General features: G+C 43.3%; 1 protein-coding gene across 14 annotated transcripts in view; it reads right to left on the bottom strand.

Moving 5' to 3' along the window:
* Window positions 1–13,972, bottom strand: part of UVRAG (UV radiation resistance associated) — a 289,633-nt gene that overhangs the window by 22,969 nt on the left and 252,692 nt on the right. For all 14 annotated transcript variants that reach the window (XR_014814737.1, XR_014814738.1, XR_014814739.1 and 11 more), the window contains one exon: window positions 2,477–2,568. Coding sequence is in view for 10 of the 14 variants with exons in the window: in XM_021062526.2 (XP_020918185.2) it covers window positions 2,477–2,568 (92 nt within the window). In the remaining 4 variants the exon portion in view is untranslated. The remainder of the gene's footprint in view (window positions 1–2,476; window positions 2,569–13,972) is intronic.

Genomic DNA, 13,972 nt, shown 5'->3' with positions numbered 1-13,972 from the left:
AGGCCCATAACTAGGAGGCTCCCCCGACCACGAATCCAGGAAGTTGGGCAGCTCCTGCTTTTCCTTGGCTGTGAAGGAGCCTGGTTTAGGAGCAGCGCTCCCGGCCGCTCCTCCATCCTCCCACTCGCCGGCTCTTAGAGGAGGCGGGCCTTTTCCGATGGGCGAATTTAGAGGGAAGAATAAAACCTGGGTATCCTTGGCTTAGCCCCACCTGGGTTCCTGCAGGAGGCAACTGCCGGCTCTCTGCCGCACAGTTAAGGGCCTGCCTCTGTGGCGAGAGCCTAGAGTTCTCCGCTTCCCATCGTGATTGCAAGAGCGAGTTTCATCTTGAGTGATGTCTTTGCGAGCCCTTTCATATGGATCTAAAGCTGCATTTTCCAAGTGGCTTTATCAGTAATAATGTTGACATTTTGATTTCTATTCGTCTGTCTCTCCAAAGGTTCCAATGTCAGGAAGGAGACAGAGGCTCAACCCTCAACAAGACAAAGAAATTATACATGATACTAATTAAAAATGTGGTCCTAGCCTGTAGACAGACAATAAAATAATGAAGCAGAATAGGGAGCCTGGAAACAGATCCATGTATGTAGGGGAACTTGATATTTGAAAGAGACAGCAGTGTCAACAGTGGTTAAAGCGATTCTTCAATATATGATACCGGGACAGTTTGCCGTCTGCACTGAGCAAGATTCACTCAGTTGATTAGTCGGGTAATGTTGTGAGTTGCCTCTTTTATTATTTTAGGTTATGTACCACTCGTGTGATAAAACCTTTCATGAATTATATACCTTGATTCCAACTAGATCACAATCCCCCTCAAGTATAATGTTTGAGCCTCATACTTCTTTACCTCTAAAACACCTGCCGTGGAACTTTGCACCAACAATGTTAAACACATGCCTGTTAGTTCACTTTTTTCATTTTTTTTGGGGGGGGTCTTTTTAGGGCAGCACCCACAGCATATGGAAGTTCCAGGGATAGGGGTTGAATTGAAGCTGTGGCTGCTGGTCTACACCACAGCCATAGCAACGAGGGATCCTCAACCCACTGAGCGAGGTCAGGGATCAAACCTGCATCCTCGTGGATACTAGTTGGGTTCCTACCCCACTGAGCCACCACAGGGACTCCTACTAATTCATTTTTTATTACTACTACTACAATTATTTCACATTAAAACGCAACTCCTAGCCCTCATTCCTCAGAGCATACAGTCCCAATTATCACTAGTTTTTATAACTATTTTGATATTCTGAGTAGAATTCTTTCAACAATTGTGCATTTGCTTAACAGGAGTCAAAATCAGACATCCAGAATGTGCATTCTGAAGATCATGAGACAAAACCAAAAAAATGTTAAAGTAAAGGTGAATCAGAGATGTCACTTTCTTATTCTCCTCAAGGCCTATTTTTATGACATTAAAGAAAATGAAACTATTCTTGTACTTTCCTGCCCACAGATAATTCTTCCATCTCCCATCTCATTTTATCCTCACCACACACTGGTGAGATGAGCAGGGCAGGGATTACGGATGAGGAAATTACGTTTCAGAGAGGCAGGACCTTAAATTCACACGGCAAATGAGAAAAAGACCTGGACCAGAAGCCGGGGCTCTTTAGAAGAAACCACGCTGTCCCCAGATGTCTGACTCCAAAGGCCTGATGTGAATTCACAGGATTTTGTAAGTTATTGCCCATCATCCAAGGGTTAGAATGACTCAATGACTATAGCCAACAGCTTTCCATTTATTAAGAAGTCAAGGGAATCGTCTAATGTCGTCTTTGCATCAGACTTTCCCTCTCCCCTTTTCTTTCTCTCTCTCTTTTTTGGCCACCCCCCGTGGCACATGGAAATTCCTAGGCAAGGGATCGAATCTGAGCCGGAGCTGCAGCAATGCCAATCCCTTAACCCACACACCGGACTGGGGATGGACCTGGTACCTCCGCAGAGACAAGCCAGGTCACTAACCCACCGCGCACAGCTGCAACATCTCTCCTCTTTTCAGAGGGTCGTGTCCCTCCTGACAAAGATCACGCGCCCTCAGGGGACAAGAGGCATTGACGTCACATGTGTGAAACATCCTAGCATGTGTGTGTCTCCCGGTCTCAGACGAGACCCCGACAGCCCGACCTATTCCTTGTCTGCTTTCCTCCCTTAACTCTCACGGCCACGGGTCCCGATGCCATTCCATCCTGTCTGTTTGGAAAAGTCCCGGGGGCTCGACGTCCCTTTCACGAATCCCATGGCTGTCCCCCAGTCTTGGCCTCAGCCACGCACTCAAGGATGCCCTGCCCAGCCACCCTCCCAAGTCCAAACGATACCCCAGACGGGAGCTTAGACTGGCACCACGACGCTGGCTGCCTTTCCTTTTCTTCAGACACCTCATCACAGACGAAAACGCGGACGGCAGGTGTCAGGCAGTGTCTCAGGATTATCAGCCACACCACAGTTTCTGGGCGTCAGGGAGAAAGGAACTTACCACCTGACCATCAGTCCGTGCTCCATGAAGTTTTTCAGGTTAGGGAGGGTTTGCCTCAAGTCTGGCGTCCCGAGTCCATGCTGATATCTTAGCTGCAAAGGAGGGAAAACAGAATTAAAAGAAATTTTGGCAGAGACTATGCTCCCGAAACACGAGCCACTAAACAAGTCTCTTTTCTTTTTTTTCCTTGGCTCTTAAACACTGAAAGAGGAAATGTGTGAACGTATGACCCCGCCATCATCAACCACTCCTTTCGGGAGGTGGTTAAAGGCAGCGTCGTTCCCTGCTCCCTTGTCCCGAGAGCTGGAGACCAAGAAGGACCACCTGGGGATCGCGTATTTCGAAGACCCCTGTGAGGGTTTGCTAACATGAACTCCAAGGACAGGTGCCATAAACCCAGTACCCCCTTTTAGCCACTGGAGGCTGGTATTACCCACTCGGACACATTTGGCCCTTTTCTCCCAGCATCTTCCCTTTGCATAATCAAGACTAAGGGTCCTGCTGTATCCGTCTCTGATCCCCAAGCATCTGACCCACTGCCAGGGCTCAGTCAATGCTCATTAAATAAACGGGAAGTCACCTGCTTTCTGTTATTTCTCTTGTGTCTCTAACTTTTCTCTCTGTTGAGAACCAGAGCACAGGGCTGCAGCGCTACCAGGCAGAAACTATGGCTCGTGGGGCAAATCCGCTCTTCCTTTCACGTATTTCTGCTGGAGGCTGCTTTTCTACCATCAAGTGTCCTTCTGTGTACCTTGGGTAACCTGCTGAAGGGTTTTCATCTGTCTGTCCTGCCTCCTCTCACTGTGTCTCTGAAGACCATTTGCTTCCTTAACGAACCCTAACAGAGACCCGAGGTGAGGGTACTTGCGTGTTTATCCACACGCTTGCAATATCAAATATACGGTAATGTACGACGCAGCCCCCAAACAAGTCTTTTTCAAATGAAGACATTTGAAATGACATAATAAACATGAAAAGAAAGTACTCTGTAAATTGCATACTGGTGGACAAAAGTGGAGCAGTCAAACGTGTTAAATATTTTTCTCTTTTAAAAAATAAAACCACTACCAACACAAAATCAAAGTCGGTTTTCTTTTGTTCGTATCTAGTATTCAACTGACTTTTCACTTAAGTGGGAGGGAGTGGCCTTTAACAGAGGAAAAGTCCACTCTCTCTCTACTGAACTTTTAAAGAACCCCCCCCATCCCGACCCCCAAACCTGACCAGGTCTCTTGAGTGGTCTGAATACACACATAAAATAAGGAGGCAGAATCACAGAATGTTAACGCTAAAAGGTATCCTGAATATACTTCGACCAGTCATGTCTTTGGGAAAACTGAAGCTCAGAGAGGGGAAAGAAATTCCCAGGGCTGTATGTTTCAATGGCAAGGGTATCATTAGCCAGAGCCTTCTTTTCACAACCACGCTACTCCATCAGCTACCCCCAAGTCTGAGAGGAAAATTGGTTAAAAAAAAAAAAAAAAAAAAACCTTGAGAAGACAAAGAGAAAACATTCTTTTCTTTTTCCAAAGCTAGCTTGGTGACCTAAATCACCTCCTGAGATTTGCTGACCTTGAATTATAAGATCGCCTCCATATTAAATGACATCATTTCTTATATTAAAAGAAAAGCATTTTTTCCATACATTGATAAAAGCAAAATGGCTGACATCCCAATATGACATTCCTGAATTCGCTGTTTCAATAAAAAAGCGAAATTGTTTACACATGGCATGGAAATTTCACCTGTGATTCATACTGAAAAATATTAAATACCAAAAAAAAAAAACCCAACCCCACCTCATACTGAAATAACACTCAGATATGCGTCCCTGAGCCAGTGCACAGTCAATTGCCTGCCCCAGGCTCCACAATGGATGGTGGGCGTTGAGTTCTTTTCAGAGACCACAATGAAAACTTCTGGCCAAGTCTGATTTCAACTAAAAAAGGAAAGAGTGGGAATTTCAAGCCTCCACCCAGGTCTTAACTCTTCATTGGCTGCACAGCACTATTATTTTGATCATAAAATCCTGGGATACTATACAACTTAAAGAGATCATGGAGACCATCCTTGCCAACCTCCGACCTTTCATAAAGGAAGATTCTGAGACACAGTAAGGCGAGCGTCCTGCCCAAGGTCTCAAAGGCGATGAGGGCCAAAGCCAAGGCCAAACCCTCTTAATAACAACTCTGATTCCTTGCTATCATGTCACCCTCTTGATTTTTCAAGACACGGAACTAAAACAGAAATTCACACACAACACCTATGTGAACATTTTAAAATAAAGAACATGTACAGTTTAATAAATCTAAACTATACCACAGGGCTTATAACGAAAAAGCAACAGTTCTTTGCTCTTCAGGACTGACTACTTTTAATTAAAAGTAGTCACCTTCATCTTTCTAAACAATGCACGTATATTGCACTCGTGATGGAGCATGATAACGTGAGAAAAAAGAATGTATACATGTAAGAGTGACGGGGTCACCTTGCTGTGCAGGAGAAAATGGACAGAACACTGTACATCAGCTATCATGGAAAAAATAAAAATCATTATTAAAAAAATTTCTTATTCTTTCCCTCTGTTTAGTCATCATCTACTGTGTTCCTGCTATGAAAATTGAGACTCTAGCTCTCTTATATTACTCTTAAACATTTATCCCCTCGCCCATACTACCACTACTGCTTTTTATTAAAGAATATCAGGATTTAACTCCCTCAACTCCCAAATGTACTTCTCATCCCCTCAAGATACTCAACTATTTTTGAATATAATTTTCGTTAAGTCAATATTTCCTGTTTACCTTGTACCTAAAAAACCTGTTCACTGCCAAGTCATGTAATATATCATTCCTTTTTTGCCCTTGAGTTTGTTTTTCCCAAAGGGATAACTGCCATTGTCTCCACTTGTTGAGTACCTACCTTGTTGATTGTCGCCACTTGTTGAGTTTCCATGTACCTATCACCAGACTCTCCCCCAATTAGGACAAAACCTTAAATCCTTCTCAGTCTGATCAAAGACACCACACAGCCCATCGAGCCATTTCTCCCCTTGGAGATACATTTCCTGAAGGACGCTTCTCTCTACTATGGTTTGAACAGGCTGTGCTCTAGGCTGGTTCCGTTGCTACCTTCCTAGAACTTTCACCATCATCCTGGAAATCTTGTTTATAGTTCTCCCTCTGTATCCCCATGGTTCCAGGAGGCCCTACAGATACCAAACTCTGCAGATGTGCAAGTCCCTCATATACAATGGCATAGTATGTATGTACAATAAATGTGGCCGGCCCTCCATATCCAGGGGTTTCACACTGGTGGATACAGAGGGCCAACTGTATTTCTTTGTTGAGGCTGTAGTTTCCTAGATCTCATTACTTCATCCTTGAGTTACTGCCTCATCTTGGTGGAACATATTCTAGAACAGCTTTCTGGGAAAGGGCAACATGAGAGGTATCATTTTTTAATATCTCAACTATTTAAAAATACCTTTATTTCATCCTCACACCTAAGTGATAGTTTGCCTGGGTATAAAATTAAAGACTGAAATGATTTTTCCCTTGGAATTTCTAAGGTATTGTTTCACTGTGATTTAACTTTGCATAGGGCAATTGAGAAACCCGATAATGTTCTGTTTCCTAATTCTTTTGTGTGTGAGCTGATTCTTCTCTCCAGAAGCTTTTAGGGTTTTATTCTTTAACTTGAGTATTCTGAAATTTCAGTGGTAAGCTTTTGTTGGGGTCCTTTATCATTCACTGTTTTGGGCTCGCTTTAGTGAGTCCTTTGTTCTTGTCTTGTTTATTTCCTTGCAGTTTTATTGAGATATAGTTGACATACAGCTCTGTACAAGGTTAAGGTGTACAGCATAATGATGCGACCTACATACATCATGCAATGATTACTACAGTCAGTTTGGTGAACATCCATCACCTCATATAGAGACAAAACAAAAAGAAAAAATATTTTTTCCTTGTGATGGGAACTCTTAAAATTTACACTCTTAACAATTTTCATATATACACAACATACAGCAGTATTATATTAATCATGTTGTACATTTTATCCCTAGTGCTTATTTATCTATTAACTGAAAGTTTTTATCTTTTGACCTTCATCCAATCACTCTCCTATCCCCCACCCACTTCTAGTAATCAGACATTTGATCTCTTTTTCTATGAGTCTGTTTTTGAAGTATAATTGACCTACAACACTAGGTCAGTTCCTGACGCAAAACACAGTGAGTCTATAATTTCTATACAATACAAAATGATCACTACACTAAGTCTAGTTATCATCTGTCACCATACAAAGATGTTACATTATTATCGACTAATTCCTCACACTGTACATTTCATCCTTGTGACTCATTTATTTCATAATTGAGAGCCTGTATCTCTTAATTATCCTCACCTATTTCACTCATCCCTCCGCTTACCAGCCTTCCCTCTGGCAACCACCTGTTTATTCTTTGAAGCTAGGACTCTGTTTCTGTTTTGCTATGTTAGTTTATTTATTTTTTTCAGATTCCATATGTAAGTGAAATATATAGTATTTGCCTTTCTGAGTCTGACATTTCACTTAGCACGATACCCTCTAGGTCTCTCTCCATGTTGTTACAAATGGCATGATTTCATTCTTTTTTACGACTGAATAATATTCCAGTGTGTGTGTGTGTGTGTGTGTGTGTGTGTGTGTGTGTGTATACATACCCCATCTTCTTTATCCATTTATCCACTGATGGGTACTTAGGCCACTTCCATAATATCTTGGCTAATGTGAATAATGCAGCAATGAACACAGGGGTGCATATATCTTTTCAAATTAAAATTAGTGTTTTTGTTTTCTTAGGAAAAATACCCAGATATGGAATTGCTGGATCGTATGGTAGTTCTGTTTTTAATTTTTTAGGAACCTCCATGTTGTTTTCCATAATGGCTGCATCAACATTGCACAAACATTCTCTTTTCTTCACATTCTCATCAACACTCGTTATTTCTTATCTTTTTCAAAATAGCCATTCTGACAGGTGTGAAGTGATATCTCGTTGTGGTTTTGATTTGCATTTCTCTGATGATTAATGATGTTGGGCATCTTTTCATGTGTCTATTGGCCACCTGTGTCTTCTTTGGAAAAATGTCTATTTAGGTCCTCTATTCATTTTTTTTTTAATTGGATTGGTTGTTTTTTTCTGATGTTGAGCTGTATGAGTTCTTTGTACATTTTGGATATTAATCCCTTATCAGATACATAATTTGCAAATATCTCCTCCCATTCAATAGGGGGCCTTTGCATTTTGTTGATGTTTCCTTTGTTGTGCAAAATCTTTTTAGTCAGATGTAGTCCCATTTATTTTTGCTTTTGTTTCCCTTGCTAGTGAGTCCTTTCAATATGAAAACTCATCCTCTAATTTTGACTGTTTTCTGTCATATTTTTATTGTCATTTTTATTTTTGTCTCCTCCTCCATTTTCTGCAACTTCTGGCTTTCTTTTTTTGTTTCAGATTAAAACCATTAAAGAAAAGTTTTCCTTTCTTTAATGTCCAGTAATCTTTGATTGCCAATTCTTTATGAATGAGACTTTAAAAAGCTGATCAGATAGTCTGTGCACGGGCAGTGCCAACAGGAGAGTTTCACTGTAGAATGAGTGGGTGAGCTTTTTTTGTGGGGAACCTGCCGGTCCAGCAGCACTCATTGCTGGGACTATTTTTTCTCAGAGGGCATCCTCTAATCTTCTGCCTAAGGGTATAATCTGAATCCCACTCTGGAAGTTAAGTAGGAAAGTGGTGGGAGAACTCAGTGTGTGTAGGTCTTTTACTGAATCTCCTTGTTTTCCGTAGGGTGTCTTACTTCTTGCCCCAGGAAGAGGCAGTTCGGAATCCAGAGCTTCTTGGGTTCCATTTTTTTTCAGAAAGTAAACCTCCAGTCTCCCACTGGGGTGTGTGCAGGGGTAGCTGCTTGGCTCTGCAGAGTGGGGAGTAAACTGAGAGTCTTACTCCTCTTTCAACTAATCCTTCTATTTTCAAACCTACTCCTTACCCTACACTCTATGAGGTACCTGATACCTCTGAATCCAAAGTCCTCCTGCAATTCTATGGCTTGAATTACACTGCTTCTTGAAGGCTTTACGTTTCAGTTTTCTCCATTCTGCAAACTCAGTTTATCATTCATGTAGTTGCCTGTGATTTTCTAAAATGTTGTTGACTCTATCACCTGCTCTTGTCTCTTCCGTTCTTTTCATCCTCCTGCATTCACAATTTTAAATTATTTTATCTTTATGAGTAGCATTTCACTGGGGAGATAATATAAATGAATATATTCAATTTTGTAATCATGAAGTCACACACACACACACACACACACACACACACACACACACACACACACGTATAATAGCTTTCCAATATTGGCTAGCGACACTTTACACTGTACTCACCACTCTGGCAGAGAACTCTCTTTCCTGTCTCCAAATCTCCCTCTAGAGATCCTACATCTGGTCCTTTTCTATCCACTCTCAAAGAACCAACCAGTTCCTTGAGAGCCTGTTTGGAGGTTCTAGCAGGGGAGCGCAGCTACTCCCATACCCTTGACCGAAGAACGGTCCTCCTCTATCAGGGACGGTTGTCCTCTTTGACCGAGTGCGTAGCTTTGGGAGGGACACACATGCAGTGGTGAGGGAGGAAGGGGACCCCCGCCTAGCCCGCCAGATCAGCCAAATCAACCCCGGCGACGCACGGGGTGACAGATGTTGCAGCCGGATCGCCCTCACATCCAACCAGTTCCATTTCCTGTAGGCAGCTCTCTCTGATACCCCAGGATAAGGGGATATTTACCCCTCCTCCAATCCCCTCCTGCATCTCCTTTCCATTGGCTGTCTTTGGAAAGCCTAAATTAATTGAATAGCTGCTAGATAAATATTTGTTAATTAATTAACAAGTTAAAGTAGGAGTTCCTGTTGTGGTGCAGTGGAAACGAATCCGACTAGTATCCATGAGGATGCAGGTTCCATCCTTGGCCTCACTCAGTGGGTCAAGGATCCGGCGTTGCCATGAGGTGTGGCACGGGTCGCAGACGTGCTTGGCTCCTGCACTGCTGTGGCTGTGGCCATGACCGGCAGCTGTAGCTCTGATTCGACCCCTAGCCCGGGAACTTCCATATGCAGTGGGTGTGGCCCTAAAAAAGCAAAAACAAAAAAACAAAAAAACAAACAAAACAAACAAAAAAAAGTTACAGTAATGCTGTATGGGAGAGACTGAGACGCATTATGGCAGCGGAATGAGCTTAGATGGAGAAGATCTGGGTTTGAATACCACTGCTGTCACTACTAGTTATTTGCCTTTGGCTAAGTCTCTTCTTGTAAGGGGAGATGTCATCTGCTTTGCCGAGATGTTGTAAAGTTTAAATACGATGAAGTATCTAGAGTACCCCGAACAATATCTGGTACATAGTAAGTGCTCAATAAACCATACCTTTTATCATTATGCTACATATATACACACTCACTCTATTATTATCATAGCATCTATCTCTAAGCTCGGCATAACACTGGTGCTCAAAAGCGGCTTATTTAACTATTAGGATGAGAATCAGAAAAAGAGAACAACAGAGTTCAAATCAAAGGGGAAAAAAACCTTAAGTACATACGTAGCTCACTTTTTTAAGAACTAGTTTTTACTAGTTTAGTAAGTTTCTGACTACAAGCACGCCAGAAAGGCAGCAATAAACACATATATGTGTCAATATTTTTTAAAATAATTAGAAAAGGAAATGGAAAGATTCACATGATGTGAGTGGTCGGGAGACCTGGGTGACAGACACAGCAGCTCGGCGACAGGGCCATGAGCACGTCCCTGCCCTGCCTGGGCTAGTCAAATACTTCTCAGACTTGTTATTTTGTGGTAGCCCTGGAATCCTTTGTTCAGATGAAATATTATGGAGAAGCCCAAAGTGTAACGCAAAAAGGAAGCTCTCTCACTGCAGGAAAGCGGTCGAGGAGTAGACTCAGGGCCAAGCAGGCCTTCCCCTCTGGAGTCAAATCCCCTGCCCTGGAGCATCTCCAAGAGCCTTTCAAAGCTCTATGAGTCCACTTGAACTGCTTGAAAAATTACAGGCTTGAACCACACATCTACGGATTTTGATATAAAAATACGGCGAGGCAGCGTGACGGACGAGGGAACATCAGTCCCTCAGCCTTGCTTCTGGTCCTGCCCACTTCTGAGGGCATCAGAAGCCAAAGCTGGCGAAGAGGGTGTCAAATCTTTGTGTTCACCGAGGGGCAGGTGTGCTGGCAGAGTCGACAAGAGATACATTCTTGGACATCTTGGGGAAATGAACAAAAACGGAGGGAGAAAAGTTGGGTTCAGCCTTAAGCTGCACTGTGTCAGGCAGAGGTGACCCGTGCTCCAGGGCAAGGAACAAATCTAAATTTTCATTAAGTCCTAACTCCCTGGTAAGGTATTAGTGAAAACGAGAAGGAAAAGAAGGAATGAGGCCAAGGAGGAAAGAACAGAGATGGGGAAGGGGAGAAAGAATGACACTTCCTAAGGTCCTACACGTCCTGTTCCCACAACAAATACTCATGCAGTGGCCACCAGACTGTCTTCTGAGTGACCGGCCTGGACCCATAGTCTGTTTTCAGCATATGATGTACGGAACCTTGAAGGTATATAAACAATCTGTGCCGATATCTGTCTCATAACATCGTTACAGGAGTTCAATCAGGATTTTTACAGAGAAGAGACACTCCCGAGGCTTGATTTTGAGAGAGTGTTCATTATAACCGCGGAGGGCCTACAGCACTGAGCTCCAGAATTTGGACTTACCTTCCTTGACAGCAGTAAGAATCTCCTCGACAGGGTTTTAAGCAGGAAGGCGAACGAGGAAAACAACTCCAGAGGGAGCTGTGAAGGACGGCTTGAAAGATGCAAGCACTCTTTTCTCCAGGAAATCTTACTTCGAGGTTCCATCAAAACCTGCCCTTACCAACCGCAATCGATACCACCCTTCCCTAAAATGCAGCTTGCCCAGCTCTTACTTCAGATCAGGGAAGGCAGATGCCAAGAAACCCGGACAAATAAAGTACTGCTTTGGGTCTAACTGCCTCAAATTAGCCTCTGAAATAAACACCTTTTGTAATAACTTCCTACTTGCACCACCACCCAAAGAGGCTAAGCAGATTTCAAGTGGAATTTTGGTTTCAATTAGCGTGAATTTCAGCTTTACTCTGATGGGTTTAGAACTCCATGGGAGCGATTAACTTTTTGGGCAACTCTACAGTAGGCTGGTAGATGCTAAATGAGATGGGAAGTGGGGAGAAGCAATGTTCAGTGGTTTCCTTGGAAAAATGAACAAATGCTACTGTCCACCAGCAAAATAAAATTCCTATACTAAAATAACCAGGAAGATCCAGCTTTACGGTTACTGACACGACAGCAACAACAAAACAGAAAGAAAACCAGAGCCAGGAATGTCAGCCTTCAACAGACAACTACAGCCATGTCAATTCCATTAACTAACGTCTTTGTTTTCTTCCCTCACACCACCTTTTCGTATAAAATACAGGATTTTTCCGAAGCCACACGCTGGTTTCATCTCAAATCCCTGTAGAGACAGCTCAACCATGCTATGAGAGCGCTCGTCGTTGAAATTAACTAGTTCATACAGCTTGATGAATGGTGCTCCACTGACTAGGTAGGACCATTTGCAGTTCTGGAGACCATATTTAAAAATGAAATGTGATTGTACTTTTGAGAAAGAAATGCTGAGGTCTTGTACTCAAAAAGCATTCTCCTATTGAGCTAAGAAGCCTAATTTAATATCAAAGTGCTCAATTTTATTTTTCTTTTTGAAACACACCATTTTTCCAGGCCAGGAAAGACGCTGGGGATTCAAGAATCATTTTGTCATTTAGGTTTTGGCAGGAGAAATTCAGTTTAGACAATAACGCACACCCGCACACACTTTCACTCTTCCAAGCCATATTCATCTACACAAGGCCACTTATTGCGTGGCTTATTAGTTCCATGTGAGACTTGGGCTAAGCTGCATGATGTCTGATACAAACCGTCTGTTACCGTGAGGGAATGTGCATCAATACAATGCCTCCATAAAGGTTACTAAAAGATCAACACTTTCGTGATGGGATTACAATGAATTTGACTACAAAGAGAACTGGTAGAGAGGAACAGAGAGAAAAAAAAAGAAGAAGAAATTAAAAACGCACATAGGCATCAAAGACTTAACTTTTGAATACTCTGGCTTACGTAGTCAAAAATCTCTACAGGACCAGTTGCCGATATTTCAATGCATTTTTAAATGCTAAAGTTTCACTGACAGGAAAAGAACTAGATTAAGAGCTTAAAAAAAAAAAAAAAAAAAGGGCACCACCAAGTCAAACATAAAATCTGCCTTCCTAGAAGAAAAGAGAACTCTTTTCAAGATGTGGAAGGGCTGCTTAAAAATATTTAATATGAGGAATCCTATTGTTTCTTACAGTGCGTCACTGCAACATATGCCTCCAAGGAAAACGTCGAAAAACCTGATGATGGGTCTCTAGTCGCAAGAACAACCTAAGTCCTTTTCCATCCTCTTCGCTAAACCCTGCCAGTTCTTTTCCAAAATAGGTAAGTTATCCTGTAAACACTGGACCTCACTGAGACCCGCCATCCTGATGTCCGACGCCGAGAAGCTGGAGTCTAAGCAGAGCAATGCGTCTTCCCTTCCTCCTCCCGGTCGCACGGCCAGCGACTTTTCGAATCACGGGATTCGAATCCGAATCGAGCGGAGCGGCACTTTTGAGACCATCAGCCCACCCGCTTCACTCACCCCGGAGGGTACATGAGAGGTCAGGCGGACTCGCTACGGCTGGACGGGTGGAGTCCAGGGAGCAGAATCGAAATTGCTGCCTTCTAACCACAGCTTCCTTTCTCCCTACGTGCTGAAATTGCGAGGAACAGGTTCTATCTGAGCCGAACTTACCATTATAAAATCTGTCATGCTAACAACGCTTCAATTAACATGGGCCTTCCCTGCAGATTCTTACGTTTGCCAGCAAATAACTATTAAACTGACGCAGCTCTGGGGTCCACCTGCCCGCGGGGCTCTATCACTGCCAAGCCTTACAAGTTGCCGCAGAGGGTCAGTCAAGCATCCCGTACACGGCCAGGCAAAGCACAACGGGACATCTGTCGAGGGCCTACACCTCGGACCCTTGACAGCCACTGTAGTCAGCTGTCAAGAGTGGTCATCCAAGAGAGGTTACGTTCTCTGGAGGCTAAAGGCTGTGTGAATGGACAGCCTCGTGCAGGATCCACCAGAGCAGGCATTCATCCCGGGGTCAGGCCCGGCAGGCTCCACCCTGGCTCCCGGCCCTTCTGTTACAGTCCCACACACGCCGATGTGCTCCAAGCTGCCTTATATTGACCTCTGGCCACATCTGGGTTCCTGATTCCCTTGGGAGCTAAAACTTTCTCCCTAAACGGATCCTGTTCAGCCACTTCTGCTT

Source organism: Sus scrofa, chromosome 9 (assembly GCF_054392235.1).
Source record: "Sus scrofa isolate SSC_HxYL_T2T_F1_AM1 chromosome 9, Sscrofa_HxYL_maternal_Yorkshire_Landrace_v2.0, whole genome shotgun sequence".
Lineage (NCBI taxonomy): Eukaryota > Metazoa > Chordata > Mammalia > Artiodactyla > Suidae > Sus > Sus scrofa.
This window is presented reverse-complemented; position numbering and strand designations above follow the sequence as displayed.